Here is a 27,505-nt window from a genome sequence, read left to right on the forward strand (position 1 = left end):
ATTTTTGAAAGTAGATTAATGTGTTTTGTTCTAATGGGGGCAATTTGAGCAACAATATGTTGTTTGATAGTCAACAAGTAAAATGACTTCCTTCACTCATCATTTTAGAAGATTATGCATTTAAATGTATCAAATATAAAAATCGCAAATCGAATCGCAATCACAATATTGGTCCGAAAAATCTCAATTAGGTTTTTAGTCAAAATCATACAGCCCTACTATGCAGGGTGGTTTATTCTGCAAGAACTACGGAAACATCCCCAATTTTTTATCATTAAAAATCAACTTTATGGGTGAAATGCTCACCCATTGCTAAAATCCAACGCGGTAATAGTTGCCATGTTCGAGGATTAATCAGTTTTCATTTTCATCAGTCATAATGGCTCGTCTGTTAATCAGACACAATGACAAATCTCCTAAAAATCAAGATTTTAAATGATGCTAACGTGCTTGAAATTATTTTTATATTTAGGTCTCCCTCCTATTAAAAAATATTTTATTATATATTAATGAGGTCAATATCGTTAACTACTGAAAGTTATCTTTATTTCAGTTTTTATATTCTTTCACACAAAACTACACAACTTGCGTCCCTTTCACCTCATTATGTGTTGGCTGCCTCCAGTTCAACGGCCACCTGTTGCAGTGTCTGTGAAAGTGGAAAAGCTTTGACTCTCTGCTGTGCGTCAGAGAGCCTCAGAAGTACAGTCAGTCGACTATTCTAAATCACCAGGGTCCTTAATGGCAGCCATTGAGAATTTCACAGGTTATATTTGCACAAGGATACAGCTGCCTGCCAGGAGACAAGGACAAGGATTTAAAGCTACATGCATTTTTAACATGTATGAGTCAATAGCTATACTGTATTTTTAGCTTGAATATTAATGCACCTTGACATATCAAAACAATTTAAGATGCTGATCACTTTTTCCAAGGGGCCTTTTAGAATGAACATATTCATTTGAGATCATTAAGCTATTCGGTCATAGGTTGTTGCTTAGAAAATAACATACAAATGTTTCATCATAGTTTTGTTGTTGGCAATGAAAGCATTTGCTATAATGTAATTTACTATTTCTAGACTTAAGCACACAAAAAGACAGCAAAAATGCATCAAATATAAGAATTAATCAACAAAAAAAAAAAGACAAAATCAATTAAAAAAACCCCCACAAAATTACATAAAAATAAAAAAGCAAAAATGGTCAAAATGCCAACAATAATAGTCCAAAAACACAATCGGACAACTTAACACAAAAATATGTCAAATATGAGAAACAATCAGAAAAAAAGACAAAATCATTAAAAAATGTAATTAAAATAAAAAAAAAAAAAAAATCACAAAAAATGACAACAGAGACTGACACCATTTGTTCTTTCCTGTTTTAATGCTCAGAACGGTCTTTACACTAAATGTACACTAAATAACATATGTATGGCCCCCATTGTGATACAAGTTGCCAATTTTTGCCCTGAACTAATTATTTTTAATACACTTCATCATTTTTTTTTTTTTTTTTTGATTGTTTAAAAAAAAAAAAAAAAAAAAAAGTATAGTATAAGCTAGTATAATAATGGCTACATTACAAAGCCCACGATGAGTGGATTAATTGATTGAATAAACATTGGTGGTCAAACCTAACATTGACTTTATTGATCCATAGCATCATCTGTCATAGAACATCATTCTTTGTACACACTTACCTTACTATGTGCTTTTTATCTACGGTACTTCGCCAGCCTGCCTGTCTGACAGCTTCAGTCTGTTTATCGTCCACCTGTAGCGAATATATTAGTTACGTTATCAGACTTTTTAATAAATGTACCTGGCAGCAGCAGTTAGAAAGTAATTTTTATATATTACACTTTCCAGAATGTCCTACTGTCCGCTCTGCTGTCAAACTGTCCGTTTTCGTCGACGTTCTTGTTTTTTTATTTTATTTATATTTGTTGTTTTAACTTATTTTTAAAATGCTCATTCACTGATACTTGATTTTCTAAAATCTTTCCAGAAGTTTCTAAATGACGTCATCGCGTAATTTGCATAATTGATTATCTGGCGGTACGTTTTTGTTTGCTAGGAGGCTAATGCTGCGTTCAAGACAGCTCAGGAAAAAGGATATTCCCAGACACAGCAGAGTCAAAGACATGGGTTACTGGGATAGTATATATCAGTGATTCTCAACTGGTGGGTCGGGACCCAAAAGTGGGTCGCGAGCGTGTACTGGGTGGGTCGCCAACAACTGGTGAAAAATAAGTAAATACTTAATGTCTCTGATGTAGGACTTGTCTTTTATTTGGAAAGAAACTTTTATTTTGACAGGCATGCTGTGAAATGCATGTTGCACAGGGAAATATATAGATTTATGTTTCAAAAAAAGGTTATATATGTTGTTTTTTCAACAGCTATTTTAGAGTGGGTCGCTATTTAATGACCATGGCAAAATGTGGGTCCCAGGGTGAGACCATTTGAGAACCCCTGATATATATAATATAAATGCAATAATGTTTGTGTGATTATTAAGAATAGCGAGGGCCACAAAATCAGCATTTTTAATAACGACAGATCTAAGCAATAACTTAATACTGGGATCAACAAGGGTTTACTCTGTTTTGTGTTTGGTTTTTTTTAAATATATGTTTTCTCTAATTTTGTGTGTTTCTGTGTTTGCCTTTTGTTATTTGGCTTATAATCTTGGTTTTATGTGTGTTTTAAGTCATTTTGTGTAATTTTGTTGTTGGTTTTTTGTATTGTGGAATCATTATTGCTATCATTTTTATTTAATTTTTCTGTTATGTTTGTGTATATTTGTAGCTGATTTAACTTCGGGGGATGCACAAAATTAAACCGAGGGCCGCCAGTTCCCCATGTCTGACTTAAAGCATTACAACATGACCCAGGCGATTAAAAAAAGATTTAAAATTTTAAAAAAAGAACCATTTTGAAGACATGAAAACAGATGATTTAAAACAAAAAGGAAATGAAATAAAAACGGCCTGCATTAGTGTGTTCCACAATATTGGGAAGTTATCTATAAATTGAGTGCATATTAAATATTATTTCCCATTGTTTTTTTTTAATTAAGTGTACAGAACTTAGTTATGTTGTAAAGTCGATGACAACACCAAAGTACCATAAGCCTTTGCTTATAATTCATAACTATGCAGATGTATGTAAAACAATAAGTGGCAATTTAGATAATAATGCAACACTTGTTTGTTTGTGACATTACACATACGCTGACTCATACAAATGTTGTCAAACAATAATTGGGTAAAAAGTTTGAACTAGTGTAAAAAGAGACAGCAGTGACACAGATGGATCTTTTGCTCATCTTTTTATTTCATGATTAATATTCACAACACTAGTTAACGATTAATCACAATGAACATCTCTTTCATACCAAATATTCAGAGTCAAGGGGGGGTAGATGAGCTCTATCTAATCTAGGATAGATGCCTCTAACAACCAGCAGTTTATTGTCTTCTGCATGCTCTTGCTAAGGTGTTGTGCCTTTACACATTTAAAGAGTACACATACAGTCCACAGTACTGAAAACTAGCTTCATTTTACATGCCATTCATTGCTTTAATATTGAGAACGTGTAGTATGTGAGGTTAATGGACTGCTGGAAAAGGTCTCTAAATTGTTTTACTGCCTTGGGTGATGATACAGTTTCAGGTGGTTCTTTTTTTTTCCTTCCAAATGGCAGTTGCCTCACAATGTGTGGATAGACATGCAAAGATCTGCTCCGTTTCAGTGCTGTGGATCTGATAAGCCTCTGTAGGTGGAGGACACAGCTATAGGGGCTCCAGATGCATATCTACCAAGACTTACTTTCTTTATTTTCCAAGTTCAAAGCAAATTCAACATTTTTTTTTTTTTTTGATTAACCAGAAAAGTTCCTCTTTTTTGTCTCAGAAAATTTAATTTGGTCCAAGAATTGCAATAAATCTGCCTTGTGTTGGTAGGTATGTTCAGATGTCACATGGAGCTCTCTAAATACAGGACATGACTTTACATCACATGCCAAAAGACAATGTCTGGTTACTGTTGCTCTGATTAAAGGAGGAAAATCGGCAGTCGGCGTCGGAAGGACTTAGAAGAACCAAAACCAGCGTGTATCAGTAAAGTTCAAACCAAGCTGTTTCCACTTTTAAAAATTTGAACTTCACTAAACTTACAACACACTTCCTCCCTTCCTTCTTGCTTAATCCGTCCATATTTATGAAACATTTCGATCTTTCTTCCAAGAAGAGAATAAAGATGAACCTTGAACATGTACTCATAATCTTGTAACTTAAGTTAAATACATTTCTAAAAACATTCTTGAAACTTCAGCAGCCCTTTTCTTGATGGAAAAAAGGCAAATACTGAGTAAAAGGAAAAAGTACACTTTTTTTCTTCCCAATGCTTTCGGTCATTTATTTTAACATCAACGAGTTTGAAAGATTTGCAAACGTTATCCGTCAACGTCCATAATTTAATTTGAGTTATTCATGACTGATAAAAACATGTTTGTTTTGTATATACTGTACAAGAGACAAAGTGAGATACAGATTTGAACAGACATCATCATAATGAACCTGGTAGTTTCATTTTGTCCAAGCTGCAAAGAAATAATACCTGTGGCTAACAACAACAACCATTAAAACACAACATGTGTTGTTACTGAATTTGTATTCAGGCAACACTTATTTTTAGACTTTTTAGGCTGATTTTGGTTGAAAAATTCCAAAATAATCTGCCAAAAATGGCTTGAGTTTCAGTATTATGGATCATCTACAAATGAATTATTGTGCCTGTGGATTAAAGATATTACCAAAGTTAGCAAATGTAAAATGAAACAAGTTATCGATATGTCCAATTTCAACATCCCCATGAATCAAAGTAACGCTCTGAGCTTCCTGTAGCATGCTGGGAAATATGCAAAAACATGCCACTTCTGCAGAAGTTTTTATGGCTGCAAATTGGAGTTATACGTAGGCCGTGTTCGAAATGGAAAACTAACGCACTACTCATACGAAATTTGACGTCCAAATAAGTATGTAGTGTGTTCACATTAGATAGTATGAAAAGACTGAGCACGCGAGAAATACCCAGATGTATACTGTATGGGGACATTTTTTGAGTCAACAGGTAATGTAAAATCGCCCTCGGACCAGCTTCAAGCTAAAAGTCAAACATCCCCTTTTCAAAATAAAAGCATCTCTCTTTGTCTTCCATTAGGTTTTTAACGCTTTTGTAAATAGGGCTCTTGTTTTTGTCACTAGCACAATGGGGCAATATGGAATCTCCCAAATGTTGGAATGAAATGTGTTTCCGTGAGTTTTATGGATCAAATGACCACGTGTTGATATTCTACTTGGTCAACTTCTCACTTAAAATGTTTTCAGAACTTTCAAAGGTGGAGAATCAACAGATATTTAGCCTGTGTGCTTCAGGATTTTTGTCATTGTGGGTTCTAAATGCATCTTGGGAATCTTGGAAGTATACTTCAGTGGGGACAATCATCATCCCAATCATACTTGTAGTATTTCGTAGACAGTATATACTCATTAAGTTTGTAGTGTATAGTACGTTAGTGTGCAATTTTGAACACAGCCACTTAGTCTACGATCTAATAACATGATAATCCTGGCACGTAAATTCTAGATCACTTAGAAATGTTCAGGGCTGGAAATGTACTGGACTTTAATTTAAACAAGAATATTCAAAACTGCCTCAATATATAAATATTATTTGATATAAGAACAGTAGCCAATAGGGGATGGTTTTTCATCTAAAGTATAGACTTGGTGAATGAGCTTACTGACCTGTAACTGTTTATTATATTGGACTTCGTAGCTTGGCCAGAATGAAAATCCAGCAAAGGTTAACAGAGACAACATGAGAGCAGACTGGAGAGTCAAGTGTCAAACAATCGCAGTCGAAAAACACACAAAAAACACTGATGACCGAAGCTCTACTAAAACAGACCGAACGGAGCCAGATGACGGGTGGAGTTCATTATCACACCCTCTTACGCAGAGCTTCTTACACACATTAAGACTACAGCTTTGTCCCTGTCTTTATTTACACAATCCATTGTCTACACCTATCAAAGTGCTTTCATCCCTTTTTCTTCTTCTAATCACAAAGAAAGGTTCACATTTTTGTTTTCACATATGATCCACGCACACATCCAAAAACACTCGGTCGTAATCACCAACTCAATCAGATAATTAGCAGGGAACGGTACAATAATAATAAATAGTAGTCGTAATTGGTGACTATTTGACCACTTGCTCTCTACAGTAACACAACTACCAAGACTGTTTTTCCCCATGAGCACATGTACTGTACACAATGTTTTACCATTATACAGTAAAGCAACTTTTACATCACTTGAGTGCTTTAGGAAATAAACAAGACCAGTGTTCAAAGTGCACAACACTTTTAAGAGAGTTGGACATTTAGTGTTACACTTTTGTGTTCCAGATGTAGTAATACAGTATGTTAAGGTTTCATTTATTCAGACAACTGTTCCTTAGGAAATCCAATTTGATCTCCCAACAACCGCCAGTCTTCGCCAGAGGCGTCTGCTGATTGCTTTGATGTGTCCTTTGAAGTTTGCTTGACTTCCACGTAGTACTTCCAGCAAGATTGGAATCTTATTTGCTCATCAACAGCAAGTAATCTTGCTGTAATTACTACGCAGAAGTCAAGGAATCTTCAAAGGAAACATCAAAGCGTCATGTCAGGAGATCAAAGTGAATTTCCTTAGGAACAGTTGTCTGAATAAATGAAACCTGAACATATTATTCAAAAATAAAACAAAAAGAATCTTGCTGGAAGTAGTAATGCAGTGTTTTGATTAAATGAAGACAGTCGCTCCTATCTGATGTTATAATGTACGTTTCTTGGTCAGCCTTTTGTCAACAACAAAAAAATATTTAAATCACAGAGCCAGACTATCAGTGTTCCAGAGCCTCAGCAGCGCTCTCTACAGGATGGATGCAGTCGTAACACTTCACACATCTGACAAACCTACAGCAGCAGCACAAATACGTCACGAGTCCCTCAGAGACCATCCCAGTCTTTTCATGCTCAGCCGTTGTGGTACAAGACAAAACCTTTCCGTCTACAAATCAATGACACATCACAGTGGAAGGGTTTCTTTTACATGTCTAATGTGTTTTTCCTCTCAAAGGGCATTATTGACCTTAATCAAAACCAGTGTCTTCAAATAAATATCTTCTAGATGGTCCGAGCAACAGTAGTTCTAGCCATCCCCAGGTTTGCCACACTGGAATACTGTTGCATTCATGGCAATTTGAAGATGGCCTGTTTTTACCCATCTTTTAACTTTTTAAATGTTTTTATTTTAATATGTATTTTTTATATACCGTCACAGTTCATACAAAATGAAAAAAAGCAACTAACTACACTACAAATCAGGGGCAGATATACAACAAGAATATAAACGATTATAAAGTTAATTATTATTTACCTTCTAGTTTTATCGTCTAAACCAGTGTTTCTCAAACTTTTTTAGCCTAAGTACCCCCTTTCTCTTATTTCTCATTCCAATAACTCCCTCTATCATGATCATTTTAAACTAAAAATAAACATAAAAGCCCATATTTCTAATGCTTTAATTTGCTAATTTTCCTTTTTCGCTCTCTCTCTCAAGTACCCCCTGTAGTGTTTGAGAAACACTCGTCTAAACAAAAACTATGAGTTAATGACTTTCTGACTCCATCTTAGCCATGAAAGTAACATTATTCCCTTTTGCCAACAATCATCTTCTCCTCTTTCACAACAAGCCACCGTCTATTTGTTTCCGTTTGGAACGTACTGCGAAGGTTACAAGAGGCTTTACCAAGTGCGAGTGGTGTATTGCGGTCTATCAAATGCAGAAAGAGGAAATACAGATGAAAGTGAGTCAGTGATGACAATGAATATGACACAGAGACACACCCACTCAGCTCAACATCATAACAACATCAGCGTGGATCACTGAAACACAAGGAGTGCCATGAAACAGCATGAACTGCTTTAGACTACGCGGTACTAATGTGTTGTTATTATTATCATTAGTGTGTTTTGTGTTGTTTGTGTGTGCCTGCACACTTACAAGCAGTGTGTGTGCTTTCCTGTATTGATCTGTGCTCGTGTGTGAGTGTACATGTGTGTGTACGTGTGTATGTGTGTGTGCAAAGGAAGGTTTCTGGGTTACACACTGACTAAAAGAGACGGCGAGGCTCTGCAAACGCCCACATCCTGTCTCTACGCGTTCATTTGCACATTAAGGAGAATTCAGGGGGAAAAAGTGCGACGAGTCTCTGACAAAAGCCCACAAACGTCGTCTCGGTCCCTCACAGGAGAGTGAACGCAGGTGAACGAGTGACTCAAACAAAATGGTGAGGCGTGGTTTGTTTACAGTGAATGGTAAAATCTTTAGATTATTGATTACTGATAATAATTTCATAGGATAAGGTGCTTGTTTTGGTCGCCTGGCAACACTTTCATCAAGTAGAAACAACCTAGCAGCGCTGGAACCTCCACAGTAGTTAAATAACTTGTGCTGTGATCACGTGTGATCAGGGTTGGTCACTGTTTATCAACTAAGGGTTTATTAAAAAATGCAAAGGCATTTTATTTTTATCTTAAATGACTTAAGTGTATATATACACACCCTGTATATAAACAGATATTCAACCTGTTGAATAGCTAAACTAATGTTAGAAGCTCGGCTCGTTATCTGAAAAATGTCTGAGCTGATGTCATTGATAATTGCCTGATATTTTGTTGTCATTACAAACATTTTACTGGTAAATTACATTAAAAAAGCCAAAGATTTTGTTGTAGTTTTTCTGCATTGGAATCAGGGTCATGCAGATGATCTCATGGGTAAAATAGAAGAGTGATGAGTCAATTCTGTTTTGGTGACAATAATGTTGCTACAATAGTTTTCTAACGTATTTGCTCTTTTTCTGCTCTGGAAATGCATGCATAAGCATCAAAACACATGATACTGTTCTGCTGCTTGTACATTAAGGGTAAAACAAAAACATTAAAGTGTTTGTTTCTAACTAGAAAACCTTTGCGTGGAAGAGCCTGGACTACGGAATAGTCTATTGGATGCTTTAACATCTTTTATGGCCTGATTATGATCAATTTCTATAGAATAGTTATCAGGCATGCAAATATTGAGTAAAGTCTAAATAAATTGCATTATTAAAAAGGTCTTTAGGTTGGTTTCCACAAATTACAACAGTGGACCATATCTCTGGAGCTGTCACTGCTGCCTACCAAATGTTGGTTATTGCCGTAGTAGGATTATAGCTAAAGAGGAACAAATGACAAACAGGGAAGCAAAATGTGCTGTGATCACCTGCAGGAATGGGATGAAAAAGTGAACTGGGACATCAAAGTGGATTTGAAATGTAAAAATCTGTGAGAGGGACCAGAGAGCAAAGCTTTTACCAGCGGTTTTACCACTGCGTCACTCATTAGACTCAAACATGGAAAGAACTACAAAATGGGGCTGGGCTTGTCCTGCTCTATATACAGCACTGACTGTGGGGTTTATTGCATCAGGATTGTTAGAATCAGGGGTTTCATTTTATCTAAATTAGTACTTACTAGAAAATCTTATCAAGCAAAAAGCTGGTGGAGAGAAAGACAGAGACAAAGAGCAAGAGGCTCCTCTGCATGGAAGGGGTGTGGCCAAAGGTCAACCAAGGGGCATCAACATGATCAGACAATCTAAGTTTGGTTGCAAGACGCTGCCAGCCTCGGAGAAACACTGAGAGACGATTGGTCGGTTTGGTGCTACAGTGGGCGAGGTGAACGGTGTGGCCAGAGGGATGTGGCTGCGCCGTGTGTAGGTTAGTCGGTTCAGGTGATGGACAGGTCGGCAAGCGCAGTGCGTGTCCTACGAACATCTGAAGGTCACTGGCATTCAATCTAAGGAAAGGAGGAGGCAGGAGTTAGAACGACAAATAAAGGAATACATTGTTAGATCTTTAGAGGGGTTTTGGTTTTTAAATTATACAACTGAGGAGAAAAATCTATACTTTGCAAACCTCCACCAAGGACCACCATCTCCATTAATAACGATACAGTAGGTTCATGTATAACCACCCAGATTTTGTGGAAAGGTCGCGATGAAATGTGAAATCTGGTTTGGATTCGGATGAAACTCGGTGAGGTAATTAGGGGAACCAACCCAACATCCATACACCCATCCATTTTCTGACCCATTTGTGCGTTTTTTCAGGGTCGCAGGGTCTGCTGTCTCCAGCTCTTAAAGGGCGTTAGGCGGGGGTACACCCATGACAGGGCGCCAGTCCATCGCAGGGTAACGGACAAACAACCACTCACATTCACTCCTACGGGCCACTTAGATCAACCTAACATCACACCACGTTATGTTTTTGGTTTGTGGGAGGAAGCCAGAGTACCCAGAGAAAACCCACACACCACGAGGAGAACATGCAAACTCCACACAGAAATGGCACGACTGTCCACCCCAGGGCTTGAACCTAGGACTTTCTTGCTGTGAGGTGGACATGCTAACCACTAATCCACTGTGCGCTACAACCCGACATCCAAAAGTTGCAAATTAGAGTGAGCAAAACAGACAGAAAAGGTATTTAAAAAAAGTGTCAATATTGGCTTAAAAGTGGCAGAAATTAAGGTAATGTAGCAGTTAGGGGTTAGGGGACATGCTCCACATCCCACAGCGAGACTCAAACCAGCAACCCTCCGATTACGAGCCCGCTTCCTTAACCACAAGGCCACCACTACAAAAAATAAAAATAAGCATGAAATATGGTGAAAATAGGTTAAAAGACAATAATATGCAACATTAGGTGGTGAAGGTGGTGGAAAGGGTTTATAAATGCCAAAAATGTCTTAAAAAGTGGAAAAAATGTGCAGAAAAGGCATTGAAATTTGATGGCGAAGTGGCAGAAGTAATTTAGCAAAAATGCATTAAAAGGAGCAAAAATATGGCAAAAGGTTGAGAACCCCTGCTTTAAGCAACAAAGCATTGCAATGTAAAAGTGACGTTTGCTACAATCCAAACTCACTTGTCTCAGTGATGCGTTTGTCGCTGCTAAGGGTCTCCCTCAGCCCGTCTCCTCCAAAAGGATTGGGTGCAGGTTCCTTCATGCCGTTCTCCTTAGCAACGTCCCCTGGTGCCGTTGCCTTGGCAACGCCTGCTGGTCCCGTCGCTGGAGCCCCATTGGGGGGTGAAGATGGCTTCTCTGATTTCTCCTCCTGTCGCCAGAAATAGACACAAAGGGCCACAGAAGGAACACAATTACTTCTCCTTAAGTTACTTTTGTGCCACAGCTCCATCTAGTGGTGGTAATTGATTACACCACAGTGAGTCAGCAAGAACACAATGAGTAGATGACATTTAGAGAGCTTTCGGTTTCTGATTGGGTTACTGCATTGTGCAATCTGAAAAGACAGAATTCATGCATCAAGTAGCCAATCAGCTGTGTTTGAGCAGTAGGACTAGTAGAATTAGTGCACGAGTGTCAAAGTCATTTTACTTCAGGGGCCAAATACGGACCAGATTAATATCATCTGGGTCACAGATTTTGGGCAGAAAAAAAAGGCTGATTTCAACCGTAATGTGCCCTTGTTTGCACTTCCATGTATTTAACATTAACGTATAAGGATTTTGACTGCATGACATTTCATCAAATGGTTATCATCAGGCAAGGTTTGCATAAATATTATGATGGAATTAAATATAGAAATACTTTTAAATAGGACTATAATATAATAGAAAATAAATCTGAATAGATTTACAGTAATTTTAAAGTCATGGCCAGACAGTCGCATCACATAACATTTTGAATAAACAGAATAAATTACAGAAATTTATTAGTAAATAATTTTTTTTTTTTTTTAAATCAAAGTGTACTTGTGCATATTTACTAAGTTACTACATATTTTGTATGTTTTTGTGCATCTGAACCTTATTTTTTACTAAAAGAAATGTAGTTGGATTGAATATTTAGGTGTTACAATATGTAAGGCACCGACAAAATCCAAGCAATAAATGAAAGATATCAATTCCTGAAAGAACTTCACTTCAACTTTTTTTTTTTTTTTTTAATTTAGAGCGATTTTGTCAGATTTTTTGTGGGGAAAAAAGCAGTTTAAGAAAAATTTAAATTTTTTTTTGACAATTTGTGAGTACAGTCATGTGATAGAGTGAGTCTGTGCATATATTGTGCAGTTTAATTTAATTTATGATTTTTGAGGGACTGAGATGTTATACATCTATTCATGTTTTCTCTGTCGTAATGACTGTCTCCCTTCCATTAAATTGTTTGTTTGAGGGAAGGGCCACATTATCAACATTCATGTCTTAGCATTTAGAATAATGATCAATCTCAGCGTTAACAAAGGAAACAACATTTTTTTTATAGTAATTCTGTCATTCTGTGCAATGTTGTAATTATTTGTATTTTTTTTTTTTAAACGTATTCTTGCTGTTGTTTGGTGTATTTTTCTGTCATTTTGTACGCACAAAATTAGTCAAAATTGTCTTCTCTAAAGGACTGCATTTGGCCCTTCGAGCCTTGAGTTTGACACATGTGGCTGAGAGCATAATAAGCTCCAATGTTAGCCATAACAGACTTATAGATTCCTGACAGTATTGAGCATTAAGAAGAATATATTTCATATCATTCATGCACTTAGTATTGACAGTGTCATATTTCACCTTGTGACCATTGGCTTGTCCGTTGCCTTGTCCATTGTTGTCCAGGGAGCCAATCTTAGATTTAGCATTGATGTTTAGTTTATGAGACTCAATCTTCACATCACCACCACCTAGTGTGGAAAACATGATGAGTATTCAGAGGCGGCGGAATACAACAGTATAGTTACAAGAGAATTTCTCTAAAAACAAGGAGACCTGGCTTGTGTTTGATGTTATCCTTAGAGCCACATTTGGATGTCACCTTGCTCACGTCCACCTTTTTATTCAGGATCTGCACCTGTAGAGAAGGAGAGATTATGCACACATAGAATGATCTAGGTTTGTCAATGCCCTACGGAAAAAAAAAAAAAAAAAAAAAAAACAAATCCTTCCTTAGCTTGTGTCAGGAGCAGGAAAGAATGTAAAAGAAAATACAACATAGGAGCGAATACATCTCAACAACTGATGTATTCTTGTTTTCACCTCCATAACCAATGCTGTGCTAACTTTAGTGGTTGAATGGCCCCAGCTTGTGGTTATAAAATGTGACCAAGCAGAATAAAAGCTCCACATCATGAATAGATGTCTGACAGGAAGCGCAGTTGGACTTTTAGTGACCTGTCTGAAAGCGCGTTGTGCAATCAGTCGGATTAACATAGGTGAGATGCTGGAGGACTCTGGTGAGCTGATTGGAATAAAAATCATTCATACAAATCATCATTGTAAGCAGTTTGACTTCAAACCTGGCACTGAAGGTCAATTTAACCCCCAGGAATTACTTTATTTTCTCACTCCTTCAGGCATTAAGAACAAAAATGTTGATTGTGGTGCATAAAGGTTAAACTAGAATGATTCAAATTTACTGTTTGAATGTAAAGCAACCAAAATCTAAGATTTCGTCCTATATATTTGGTTTGAATTTACATATTTTATGTAGGAAAAATGAACTGACTCTACAGAATCTTAAACAAATGGTAGCCTTAGTTTTTTACATCATACATTAACTTTTAGAGAATTTATAATTGAATGCATACAAATCTAAAATAGATACAATGTATACAAACTATACAAATGTAACAACTGAGGGAAAAAAAACCCCAAAACTAATCCATAGTTGATTTCTTTAACTGATCCAGGATCTATTTGACACGAGACAGCAAAGGCAAAGGCAGTTGAAAGGTGATAGAGCAACAGATGTTTGTAGCAGAAACAGACCAGCATCTGGACGGGTGGGCACAGGAACCAGTGATTCGATCACATCATATAAAGTGAAATCCATCCAGAGCAGAACCAGCAGGAGCCACTTATGTGCAAATGGAAACCCCTACATTGTCAGTAACTTTGGAAACGATAATCTTTCATGTGTTTCCTTATTACAGCAGCAAAATTATCACATTTCATCTGTTCCTGGAGGTATTTTCAAGTTAAAGGGATTAAATTTATGAAATCATCTTATAGCTGTTTAAAGAAGGGCAAAGCATGTGGAAATGTGCCTTGTGTGACATATTATCAACATAAAAGAGGGTTATTTTAGTCTACGATCATCATAGCCAAACCCTATTATAAATTATAGCTGCTGCAGCGGGCAGCTGTGCATGCACAAATTGCATGTAGACATCATGGAGATGTTAGTAATTTGTTTTTAACAATGATTTAATGGCTTCATAAGTGAAAAACTGATGAATTGACTCCAATTGTTCACATAAAAAAAAAAATCCGTTTTTGAGATAAAATTTTGCTATTTTCTAAAACATCATCTACAAAAACTGTACATTGAAATTGTACACTTACGTTACCGTTTACACTCGCATATATTGATGCACTGTAGGATACATTTCTGGATAAATCCATAATCTATGTGGATCATTTGTGTAGGAAAGTCTGAAGATCAGCTGTTTGGTGTCAATTAAGCTAAAAATTGTGGGGGGAGATAGGTTTAATAACTTTTTCAGTTTTTGAAAAAACCAAGAGTGATGGACTTAAAAACTGACAAAAGTTTATTACGTATTGGGGCTACAGTACATTTTGGTGAAAGTTGCAAATCTGAAGCACATTTGGCAGATTTGTTGCGATTTTTTTAAAAATATTTTAAACTTTAAAGGTTAGCTGCAGCACCACCTTTAAGACGATTGGCCTGTTTTTGCAGCTGAGGGAATCTGGCATGGGACTGAACCTTTGTGCAAAATTTGGTGATTGTTCATGCATGGGAAGTAGGATTTCCACAGAAGAACAAGATGAACATGCAGGATAACGATGGGATCCCGACAGCGTAATAATACAATATTCATCCAAAAAACTGGCAGATAAATTCATGATCATCGTCTACCTGCTTTATTCACCTGGAAAAAATGCATCATGGTTCAAACAGGTCTCCTAACTGATGTTTTTTTTACTGAAAAATGAATCACATCAGATAAACTTCCCCCTTTTGTCTCAGTTTCCGTATAGTACTTACTTTGCCACCACCAGGGACATGTTTGATATTATCCTTGGAGCCACAGCGAGAGGTGATGTGGCTGAAATCCAGCTTTTTGTGCACTATCTGCACCTAAAGATGGCCAGACAGACACACAGACAAGCAGGAGAGCCAAAGGAAAGGAGGGAAAGAAAGAAAAAGACAAGGGCGTAACAAAGAAAAGAGCAGATCAGCAAGCAGCAGTGGCTAACAGGAAACTGTACGACGTTCTTGTGTTATTATGGAAGAGATTCTGCGTTTCACTTTGGAGAAACCACAGTCTTAGAACTATTACTGTGTGGTTATGGTTAGAAACAGCTAGATCGGTCATTATTAATGCCATTTCAACAAATGGCCCACGCACTTTGGTCTAAAAAAATTCTGAAATTTTTACCAATTGTTCTGTGATTATTTAATAGGCATACTGTACATTTTTAGGTTGATCGAATGAATGCTTTTTGAGATATGACCAATTTAGTGAGGGGGGTATGTTTCGATTTTCGTGGTTCCTTATTTCTCTTTCATTTTCAACTACATCATACAGGAAACTGAAATATGATAAACTAATCATCAACTGATCAGCTGTGAGCTACAGTATGTACATAGACTGTTCACATCACTAATGATTAGTCACATATCTGCATTGGTTCTTTGGTGACAGTCTCTTGAAATCCAAAAAAATACTTTTTTTTTTTTTTTTTTTTTTTTTACTATTTTTATTGGCCCATAACTGCATGTGGGAATGGAAGAAAAACACATTTTCTTTATGCAACTTGTTCTTTTTTATTAAATTTGGGTTATTTCACGACTCGCAAATATTGAAAATTCTTTACATGAGGCCATTGATGCTTGCCTCTATGTCTGATAATTATTTGTAGTTTATTTGTTTTTCATTTGTAATATATAGATTTTTTTCAGACCAAAGCGCATGGGATGTCCTGAAAATGAGTTGAAATGACATGAAATGGCCCACATGGCACTTGCTCTTTGGAGAAAAGCAAATGCGAACAGAAACAAAGGCAGATTTACTTAATCAGATTTACTTATGAAATCTTTGTGCTTTGGCACTGAAAGATAAGGAACAGCAGAGTACCTCCATAAACAGCTTTAACTAGGAAAGCACAGGACAAAGACTGGAGGATGAAACAGCATGCTAAGTGAACATTTAAGTGATCTCTACGCAGAGAAGAAACAGCAGGAGAATAAAAGACTTTTTGTTGTCAAGGGTGCTACCGAGTGCACTCTTTCTGCTGGAAGCCTGGAGTGTTGGCTGGTGTATGGCTCTGTAGCCTGCCACACAACAAAAGGTCAGCCTCTTACAACAAACCGAGGAGGTCGACTCAGGGATCAATATAATGTATAAAGCACTAAAGCCGTTGGTTTTAAATCCGTTGGTCACGAAGCACTGCCTCAAACACCGGAGTGGATTCGACCATTTTGTTGTAAAGACATTGCACTCAATAAGGTGAAGGAAGATGTGAGGGAAGTTGGAATGTTTCAGGTTAAAAATGAGGGAAAAACACTCAAATCAAAGGTGTTGGGTCATGGAATCAGATTTGTGTTCAAAAGAAACAAACCAAAATTTGTGAATTGCAAACAAAAAATACAACATATTACTTAAAATATTTCCACTTCCTGCCTTTTTGCTTGTGCTCCCTTACTTTTTGCTTGCGATTCTTGAGTTTTTTCTAGTGGTGTCCCGATCTAATATTGATATCGGTCCGATATCAGCCAGAAAACAAATTTTAAATCGGATTTTATCAAACTGCATATAAAATCTCCGATAAAAGCATTCTGATAATTTTTTTTTAATTTTTATTCAATTGTAGAATACTGTATATATTATGTTGAAGGTTAACATTTATGTAACCAATTGGTTAATAATAAATGGGTCAGTTTTTCTCATACCTACTGTTGCTGACTATTGTTCTCTGTTTGAGTAACATCACTTGATCAAGGCTTTTCTAACATTCCACACTAAAAAACGAGTAATAAATGTATGTTTTGTGCTGATATCGCATCAGATCTATATCGGTAAGTCAATACGCAAGGCTGCAATATCGGTATCGTATCGGAAGTGAAGCATCCCTACTTTTTTGCTTGTGATTCTTGACTTTTTGCTTGCAAATTAAAAGCAAAAAGCCAAGAATCACAAGCAAAAAGTCAGGAGTCATTTTTTTGGCCTATTTTTTGTTTGCAGTTCACACATTTTAGTTTTTTTTTTCTTTTTGACACAAATCTGATTGGGTGTTGGTGGTGGTGGTGAATGATTCTCCTGACAGAGAAACGTGAAGATGCACAACAGGAACAACACACATGCTCCCTCAGCTTCATTTAGGAACACAAATCTATACATTGATGCTTTCTGTTGCTCTCTCAAACTCCCTCGGTACAAGTTTTTTTTTTTCACCCTTGAATATGTCAAACAAATGTCACTCAACATGGGTGAATATGACAGCATCATCACAGTACAAAGCAAACATTTCCATGTAGGTGAAATACTTCTGTTTAATTATTATGAATAATTACTACTAACGTCAATTTTGTCAAACTGTGGGTTGCGACTTATCCTTTTTCTTTGTCCAGAAAATGATCTCTATCATATTTATTCATATATTTGACCTTTTTCAGGAAAAGTAACATTCTTTATCCATTTTGTTGAAATTTTGTGAATGAGGAAGCCTGAAAATGATTCATCCTTTAAGGAGAGACACAATGAAAAATGCTTCATGCCCATACATGGAAAAACAAATCTGCACACCGACTCTCTCACCTTATTATTACCCTCAATACAAGTTACATATTGTATGTAATACGACAACTTCTATATTTGTTGTAAAAGTGAAATACATGAAAACACAAAAAAAGTCCCTAAATTTCCATTATTAACTCACTCAGTGCCATTGACGAGATATTTCGTCATTTCAAATCCAAACTCTCAGTGTCATATATATATAAATATATATATATATATATATATTATCTCAATTGCGTTTTTTCACGGAAGTTGCTAGGATACAGTAAGCAAAAAAATTCAAAGGTGAGCAAGATAGCAAAATAATAATATTGCCATCAAAATTCTTGTCTCAGTGTTTTTCTTTTAGAAGGAAACCAACGTTCAGATGTTATAGTTTTCAAAAAGGCAAAAAAAAAATTGGCACAGAGATTTTTTTTTAGAAAAAGCCTGTTTTCTCAGCTTTTTGCTCTGAAACTGGCGATTTATGTGAAACTTGCTCTATTCAACTGCTGATTACAGAAGACCTAAACAAAATACAAACACATTTCTTTTTTCCAATGAAAGTTGAGACTGTAATCTTTCAGAATCTGGTGTCAGATTTCAGTTTGTCATTGTACAAAATATTCTGTGGGTCTTTAAAAATCAATCAAAATGCTCTAAAACGGCTGGCACTGAGGGGGGATAGAAATTCTGAAAATGGCTGGCACTGAATGAGTTAATAATCTAATGCATTTTCTTCGATACATTTTTTGTACATTATATTTTTACATATGATTATTATATTTAATCCTTATTTAATTAACTGTTGTACTTAAATATGTACCTTACATTTTCTTTTTTCCATTTCTTTCTTTCTTTCTTTCTTTGTTTAGCATTTCTTCTTTTCATTTGTAATATTTCACTCTGTAACAAAGTCATTTCCATCTGGGATAAAGTATTTCTGATTGTGATTAAAAGAAAATCTGAAGCACTGTTATGTGCATTTTCATCCTACAAGTATATACAAAAAGTAAAAAAAAAAAAAATGAAAAAAAGTAAGTCAACACTAAAAAAAGATAAGGTATAACAGAATTTTGAAATCTCACTTTAAACATATTAAATTGTTACAGAATTCATACAGTACATGGTGTGTTAACTTCACCAATATGGATGCAAAGTGTCCGGGATTAATTAAATATACAAGTGTAAACATAATAAATGAAAAAAAAAAAAACATTAGTTTAAACAGTCTTAAAATAACTGTTTGCGTTAAAAGAAGTGAAGTTGTGTGTCGCACGTATCACACAGGCAGAGGTGCATTTTCCTGGTTTGTTGTATGAAAAACTAGTAAACAGTGTTAAAACATTATTCCATTAGGACATTGAAGTCATTCAGCTTCTGTTTTTGTGCTTGGAAAAGCTTGTTGCACTTTCTTTTTTCACCTATGAACATAAAAGATTTTCATCTTTACTTGACAAGTGACATCTGCTTCATTGCTTCTGCAGACGTCAGACTCCCTCCTTCTCCTCCTCCTCCTCCACTCTCTCCGTTCCTTACTCTTTCTCTCTTTTTACAGGATCAAATTGGTAAATGACGCAGGTGGAACCAGCGAAGAATGACTCATCCAGCAGTTAGCTCACATTCGCTGAATGCGTGAATTAACACACGTGAAAACACTTTTAAAAGACTGTCTCTTGCTCAAAGCACCGCATAAACATGTTGGTCAACATCACTATTTTATTGTTTGTGGCTCTTTAAGATCTGTAGAAACTTAGAAAAAGACACCAAATGACAAAAGAACATAAAATAAAAGTGATGCACAATGCTTAGGCTTTTGTGTAATCTGTAATATGCTGCGAACAGATTTATCCAACCCCAATGTGCGTAAACGTCGCAGCACAAACCTGAAAATACCACAGCGGAACATAAAAAAAGCATGTGACATGTGTCTCCTTTCAACCTGTAGCTTCACTGCATGCCAGGATTTCTCAGAATCGCAGCCAAACACACATTTGTTCACGTATGATGACAGCAATGACGTGCGTGTGCTTGAGAGAGAGCACAGGAAGAGGAAACCAACACCTAGATTAGTCATTCAAAGAAGAAAGTGATTTTTTTTTTTACAGAGTATAGGTACAGGTGTGTTGTTGTTGATGGCATTGATCAAGTTAGAAACAGAGACGGTAAAACTTCTGTCATGTATCACACATATTATGACGCACACAATGTGAAAATGTTCGGGTGTGATGAAAATTTAAATGAACTAACTGGTCTAAACAGTTGATGGTATTTGTTTTTATTGTATTTTCCTGCTTTGAATGTATTTCTCAGTTTTTTTGTATAAATCGTTTGCCAGGAAGATTAAAACCTGATTGTAATGTTTCGGCTATAAAACTGATCTTTTAATCTGTTTTTAATCACTCAAGTCATTATCAATGATATTTTCTAAAATGTTCTCATATGTGTTGATCTAAAAGGCAAAAAATGTTCTTTTTTTGGTGCAAATAATTTTATGGAATAATTCTTTATTAAAGGCACATCGTGGACTTTTTGGCCTAAATAGTTGACTCATATGAGTTATTTTAAATGATTCCTCAGGCCAATATACAGCGTTAGGCAGTATCAATGCTCCTCTTAAAATACCGACTATGTAAGTTTGGGGAGACGGACCGTCTTTCACCAGGTCATGTGACCTGGAGAATGTTTCACTTTACGGCAGTCACGTGACCACAGGCTCCGCTATATATAGTTCCCACGTGACGTCACAATATTTCCTGACCCGGCGCCATTGTTGTGGGCAGCTAAAACGTGTTAGCCTCTGTTTACAGCCAAAAGAGCACAATATGATAGTTTCGTGTTGGGTTAATGGTGCACTCATCGCAGCGCTAGTTCAGTTAAACGTGGATTCTTTAGCAAGTCAGATCCGTAACTTCGGGATAGGGATTGGCTCTAATGACTGGGTCGGTCAGGCTGGGGTGCGAAGCGAAGCTCGCACCGAGGCTACAGTCTATGTATACGCCACCAACGCGGCGAGGGGGGGCCGAGCGCCGGGCTTCCAGCAGCGGGGGAGAGGAGGGCGGTGGCGGCTGCTCCTCCAGCCGCGGCGCGAGCCAAGCCCTGATTTGCACCCCGGCCCTTAGACCCAATCCTTATCCCGAAGTCACGGGTCAACTACTGTCTGCATACACAATCAAGGGAGGCTGGCCCCACTTACTGTTTGTTGATTTTTGCGAGAGTGCTGCAGCGCTTGTGGCCACTAGGTGGCGCTTGTGTGAAAGTTACCGGTCTAGCGCCCCTAGTGGCCAAAATTTACACAGTGTGCCTTTAATATTTATTTAACACAGGACTAAAAAATCATGCCAAATAGGACAGAAGATGTATGAAATGGACAGTCGCACCATGTGATACTTAGTAATATATATATAATTGTACATACTATAACATTATACACACATATGCCAGATTAGTTGTGTTATGGGCAATGTTTATGTTAAAACTTGCTGTAGCTGCTACATTAGCTGCTGCTACATTAGCTGCTGCTACATTACCTGCAACATTAGCTGCTAAATTAGTTGCTACATTAACTGCTATATTAGCTGCTACATTAGCTGCTATTAGTTGCTACATTAGTTGCTACATTAACTGCTACATTAACTGCTATATTAGCTACTACATTAGCTGCTGCTACACTAGCTGCTACATTAGCTGTTACGTTAGCTGCTACATTAGCTGCTATTAGCTGCTACATTAGTTGCTACATTAGCTGCTATATTAGCTGCTACATTAGCTGTAACACTAGCTGCTACATTAGCTGCTGCTACACTAGCTACTACATTAGCTGCTACATTAGCTGCTATTAGCTGCTACATTAGTTGTTACATTAGCTGCTATATTAGCTGCTACATTAGCTGTAACATTAGCTGCTACATTAGCTGCTGCTACACTAGCTACTACATTAGCTGCTACATTAGCTGCTATTAGCTGCTACATTAGTTGGTACATTAGCTGCTATATTAGCTGCTATAGGTGCAGGATGGGTAGACGTGTGCAGTGGAACAGGGAGGATGTAACAGTGTGTTGAGGGTGCCGATGGCAGCGACTCACTTTGGCCTTGGCGGTGGGGGTGGAGGGGTCTGATGTCTTGTTGTTCGGGGTGGAGGAGACCTGGGGAGACAATTAGCCCCCGGATCAATAATACAGCCTCCAACCAACCAACCACACGCCACGGCACAACCAGGTGGAGGAGCGGGTGGAAGGGAGGGATGCTTGTGATATTCACAGCAACAGGATCAGATGGATGGAGGAATGGTTTTTATGGGAGGAAACAGGTTTAGATGGATAATTTGGGACAGAGTCACTGACATGTCTCATGTGATAATGATGAGTCATTCAATACCAACACAAAAGAGTGCAGATTAAATTTGGAAATGTCACAAAACAACACTGTTATCATTATTATTATTATTATTTCTCTACAATTCCTAAAAGGAGATGGAAAAGAATGTTAGAAAAGAAGTCATTAATACAATGTACGTAACACAATAATATCCAAAGTATTTGTTATGTCACATGCCTGCCTAACTATTCTAGAATAAATATCTATTTAGAGAGATGCTTTTTTCTTTTTTTTTTTTTAAGTGAGGCAACGTCAGCACAACAAACAACATTTCAAAGTGAATAGTGAACAATAATTACAGCCTGACACACAGCAACATTCTAACTGTTGAGTTATCTTTTGTTTCTCACAGAAATATGGCAGTTTTGGAAAGCTATTAGAAGAAGAACTGACAGCTGTATCTGAGCACCAATCACACGGCTGGTTAGTTTGCATGTTTAAACACTATACAGGTCTTGAAACAAAGAGAGACCAAAGCAATCCAACGGCAACAATGGTCCCAGTTGTGGTTGGGTTTCTTGCTTAATTATGAGTGAAAGCAAATATTTAATAAGCATTTACGCCCAATAAAAAAATATTACAAATAATATTAAAATAAATGAATAAAAAAATGCCAAATATTAGGAAGCAAGTACAAATATGTCTTCCTTTGCTTCCATTCCATTAGTATTTCAGTTTTAAGTACCTACTCATAATTCTTTAATTGTTTTTAAAGACAAATATGCACAAATAATTTATAACAGATGTACCATTGTTTGATCATTAAGTGTATTATTTTAGGTATTACTCTGTTTTCTACATAATTTTATCTGCTGGGTGTGGGCCTTGGTTCATCTGCTGGGGTCTCAGGCGGGGGGCTCTCTGGGCCCTCCCCTCAGGGGTTGGGTGCTTGGGTGTGGGTGGGTGGGGGATTCTGGCGGGTGGCCTTGGGGTTCGGGGTTGGGGTCGGTGGCGGGATTTGCGCTGGGTGCCCGGCTGCTTGGGGCTTCCTCGGAGGTGCGTGTGGGGGGCGGTGGCTGCCTCTCGGCCTGGGATCATGGGGGCGTCTGGGGGGTTACTCGGACGTGGGGGGGTGGCCTGGGGCTCCCTGGCCCCCACTCTTTCTGCTGGCCTGGCTGCATCTGCGGGCCCGGGGCAGTTCCTGGGTTTGCGGTAGCGGTTTTTGCACATATACTGGTCTACGATGCACTGGCACGCCTGGGGATGTGGGATAAAACTCATACTGGGCTTAACTTTAGACACATTAATCCCAAATACCTGCTTTAGGTACTACCACTCACTCATTCCCTCTGTCCACAGCCACCACCATGATAGCTAAACTTCACACTTATCACTATACTGGCTTGATTAGAAGGGAGAAAAAAAGAAAAAGAAAAAAAAAGAAGAGGAAAAATAAATAATAATAATAATAATATTTAATACTTTTGACATTAAAAAATGTTTTTCCTTTTTTCCCTAATGTCCCCTTGTAATGAATTAACTTTTAATGATATATACAACACCTTTTCTATAATGATAAATATAATAAACTAATATGAGCTATTTAGTCCACACTTATATGTATAACGTTCTTTATAGCGATAAATACAATGTACTTATGGGAGCTATTTGATGAGTTATTTAATCTAAAATGATACATACTAAATATAATATATTGACATGAACTATTTAATGAGCTACTAAATCTACAAGAATTTATATTAAAAAAAAAATCATAATGATAAATATAATAGATATTGCAATTTAATTACAAGTAAGATATATTTGGTACAAAATGAGTTGTTTCAAGTTAACTAATCATAAACACACTTAAAGTGTAGTGATGACTGGTGTGGCTTCAAATACACAAAAGTATGCTAAGATAGTACACTTTAGTACACTTAGCACATTTACTTTTCACCAGGGTGTGTGTGCATGTGCGTGTGTGTGTTTGTGGGCAAACATACATGGTTGTGTTGGCGATGGGAAATTGCGTGACTAACGATGTAGAATTAAAGATTTATACTGATGCAACACATTGACTTTAACTCAAAGACAATAAGAAACAGCGATGCTTCAGAGGTTGACGTTCACACTGGAAGACGTTCAGTTACCATCTCATTAAATACCAGCTAATGGTAAAAAAAAATAAATAGAAAAAATTTAAAAAAATAAACGTATATCTTCGCTGTCTTTACCTTTTATTTTGTGAGTACGAGTATCACAGAATGATTTTTAAAGCATGAAATCCTTACAGACCTTTGTGGGCTAAGCTACATCGTCCCAGGATTCTGTAGTCTAAGTCTAATCACAGCTGTGCTGCTTAATGTAGCTCAGAAATGAGCTGAACACTGCAGTACAGCAGTGAAGAGAAGAGGAACCAAAAAAACTCAGTGATGTGGGTGGGTAGAACAAAAACATCAGCCACAAAGTTAAATCCATAAACGTCTTAAAAATAGACTCTAGAACTACTTACATGTTTTCCAACTCTGTCTCTGATGTAATTGGCTCATTATGTTGTTTGAAATAAAAACTAGAATGATTTTGATTAAAAAAATAATAATAGAAATCATATTTAAAGACCATGACCCCAGACTCTAAACAGGTTGAGTAAATATTTCGAGTAAGTTAATTTTTTCTTCTTTTGTTATGTTAAAGCTGATATCCGGAGTTTCTGAGAAATCTATGTTTATGTATCATTCTTTTGAAATGTGAAAAAATACCTAACTCATCTTTTACTATGGTCTACTGCCGGTGGTCATTCATATACATTAATGTATATAAGTCCCTCCTTCGTCCTATTGACCCCTATACAAATGGAAACGATAGCCGACTGTACCCAGCCAATAGGCTTCCACTTCCTGTTTTTGAGACTGTCAATCAAAGTGAATGTGGAACTGTGCAAGGAAACACAGCGCGTCATATTAATGCGACCCGATGCAACCTTGTTATGTTCCGCGATGCGCATGCAGAAAAGTAGAGGCGTGGCTTCTGGTAGATGGGCAGAGGCAGTGGGAGGAAGTGAGGCTGTTTAGGGCGGGACATCAAGATGTTTCTCAGAAACTCCGGATATCAGCTTTAAGGTTTCATTTATTCAGAGAACTTTTTCTTTTCAGGAGGTTCACTTTGATCTCCTTAATCTTTTTGATCACCTAGGACAGGGATAGGCAACTCTATCACAGCAGGGGCCACAAACATCTGATTGTATCTGATGTGAGGGCCACATGATCAATATTTATTTCAGCATTTAGAATAATAAAAGCATTAACACAGGGGGAAAGAAGGGTTTTTGACTTTTTTGTCTTTGTCTGTGGTTTCGATGTTTTGTCAGTTTTTTGTCATTATGTGTGTTTTTGTTATTTTTCATGTTCTTGGTGTAATTTTGTGTATTTTTCTGTCACTTTCTGTATTTTTGTTGTTGCTTTCTGTATTTTCCTGACATTTTGTGTAATTCTGTTAACAGTTTGTGTGTCTTTGGAGCTATTCTGTAATGTACTGTTGTTTTGTTTGCTTTTGTGCATTATGTTGGGCTTCATATTCCTTCCAACTTCTTGAATTACAATTTTTGGGGATTTGCTTTGAGGGCCTAGGAGATCAAAGTAAATAAAATATTGTCACCTTCATAAGAAAAGTGCCTCACTCATGCTAGGTGCATTTGAATTATAAATCTCTTGCTGATGATTCTTAATCATCATAGAAAATGTCTATAGCCTAATATCTCAGGGCCAGCATGTCCCTCCTGTGAATTACTCATGTTACGCTGAGATGCTTTCTGAACTCACTGACCTTTCCTCCACCAGGCTGATACTTGATGTTGTCGATGGAGCCAATCTTAGAGCGGACGTTCTTCAGGTCGGGGGTTGGTGCGTTGATGGGTTTCTGAGTTCGGGGAGCACGGGGCACTGGTGGTTTCTTCTCCAACGCGGTTTGCTTGGGCACGGGAGGTTTGGTGATCACCCGACGACGTTGTGCGGCTGTACCGTCGCCGTTAGTCGAGGCAGATTGATCCGCAGGGGAGGTGGTGGAGGTTGGGCGAGGACGGGCTAGAGTGGAAAGGGGGTGGGGACAGTTTGTGGTATTTACAGTAGATGAGCAATCAGACTTTAAAGCAGAGATAGGCAACTCTATCAGAAAAATGTGATTGTACTGTATCTGATCTGAGGGCCACATGATCAACATTCATGTCAGCATTTAGAATAACAACCAATCTGAGCATTAATACAGAAGGGAGGGGGAAGGGTTTTGTCAGTTTTTAGCCATTGTGTTTTTGGAGTCCTTATGTGTGTTTTTGTTATTTTTGTAATTATGTGTAATTTTCTGTCATTTTATGCATTTTCGTTGTATATTTTTCCATTTTTGGGGTCATTTTTTGTATTTTTCTGTCATTTTGTGCAATTTTGTTGGCCGTTTGCGTGTGTTTGGAGCTATTCTGTAATGTTTTGTTTTTTTTAGTCATTTTGTTGAAGTGGTTGTTATGTCTGTCTTTGTTGTCATTTTGAGTTTTATGAGTCATTTTCTGTATTTTAGTAATTGTTTGCATATTTTTGTGTACTTTGTGCATTTTGCTGTGAATTTGTGTGTTTTGGGAGTTATTTTGTGTATTATGTCTGGCTTTATATTCCTTTCAACTACTTGAAATACAATTTTTGGGGATTTGTTTTGGGGCCACACAAGATTATGCCCACCAGTTGCCCATGTCTGCTGTAAAGGGTCAATGCCCAGCTTTTACTGTTTAAAAAACAATAATTAAGACTAACCTTTAGTTTACCATAACATGTCACATGATAAGACAATGATATAGTTACCATATTTCACAGAAACAATTCATTTCTCACCTGTAGTCTTGGGTTTCTTGACCTCTCCTGGTTTATCGGTCTTTTCCATCTTGTTTGCTGAGACAGAGTCAAAACGTGCATTTTAGTAGCAATGGGTGATTGTATCTTCCATTTATATATTTGCCTTAAAATGTAACATCAGTTGACATTGGTCTTGGTTTTACCACTGATGTTAAAAAAAACATACTTCTTGTTTGAGACAAGATAGTAAGTTGAGTAAGTATTAGTCTGTTTATCTGTAGAATACATCCAAACTGTTATTTCAATGAAGATATACATCATGTGATCAAAATGTAGGTTGGGGGGAAGGGGTCTGTGTATACAGCAGTCCCGAGCTATATCGCGGTTCACCTTTCGCAGCCTCGGTTGTTTTTTTTTTTACAGAGTATGAACGCACATTGTGTTCTG

General features: G+C 37.1%; 1 protein-coding gene across 6 annotated transcripts in view; it reads right to left on the reverse strand.

The window, feature by feature from the left end:
• Positions 1–6,816: 6,816 nt before the first annotated feature.
• Positions 6,817–27,505, reverse strand: part of LOC114478866 (microtubule-associated protein 4-like) — a 126,117-nt gene continuing 105,428 nt past the window's right edge. For 5 of the 6 annotated variants that reach the window (XM_028472174.1, XM_028472176.1, XM_028472173.1 and 2 more), the window contains 8 exons: positions 27,098–27,154; positions 26,049–26,305; positions 21,992–22,051; positions 15,172–15,264; positions 12,933–13,014; positions 12,738–12,847; positions 11,083–11,272; positions 6,817–9,955 (listed from right to left, as the gene is read on the reverse strand). In XM_028472174.1, the coding sequence (XP_028327975.1) occupies positions 9,951–9,955; positions 11,083–11,272; positions 12,738–12,847; positions 12,933–13,014; positions 15,172–15,264; positions 21,992–22,051; positions 26,049–26,305; positions 27,098–27,154 (854 nt within the window). In that variant the 3' untranslated portion in view covers positions 6,817–9,950. The remainder of the gene's footprint in view (positions 9,956–11,082; positions 11,273–12,737; positions 12,848–12,932; positions 13,015–15,171; positions 15,265–21,991; positions 22,052–26,048; positions 26,306–27,097; positions 27,155–27,505) is intronic. The other variant, XM_028472175.1, reaches the window with a different exon arrangement.

The sequence above is a fragment of the Gouania willdenowi genome, chromosome 17, assembly GCF_900634775.1.
Source record: "Gouania willdenowi chromosome 17, fGouWil2.1, whole genome shotgun sequence".
NCBI lineage: Eukaryota > Metazoa > Chordata > Actinopteri > Blenniiformes > Gobiesocidae > Gouania > Gouania willdenowi.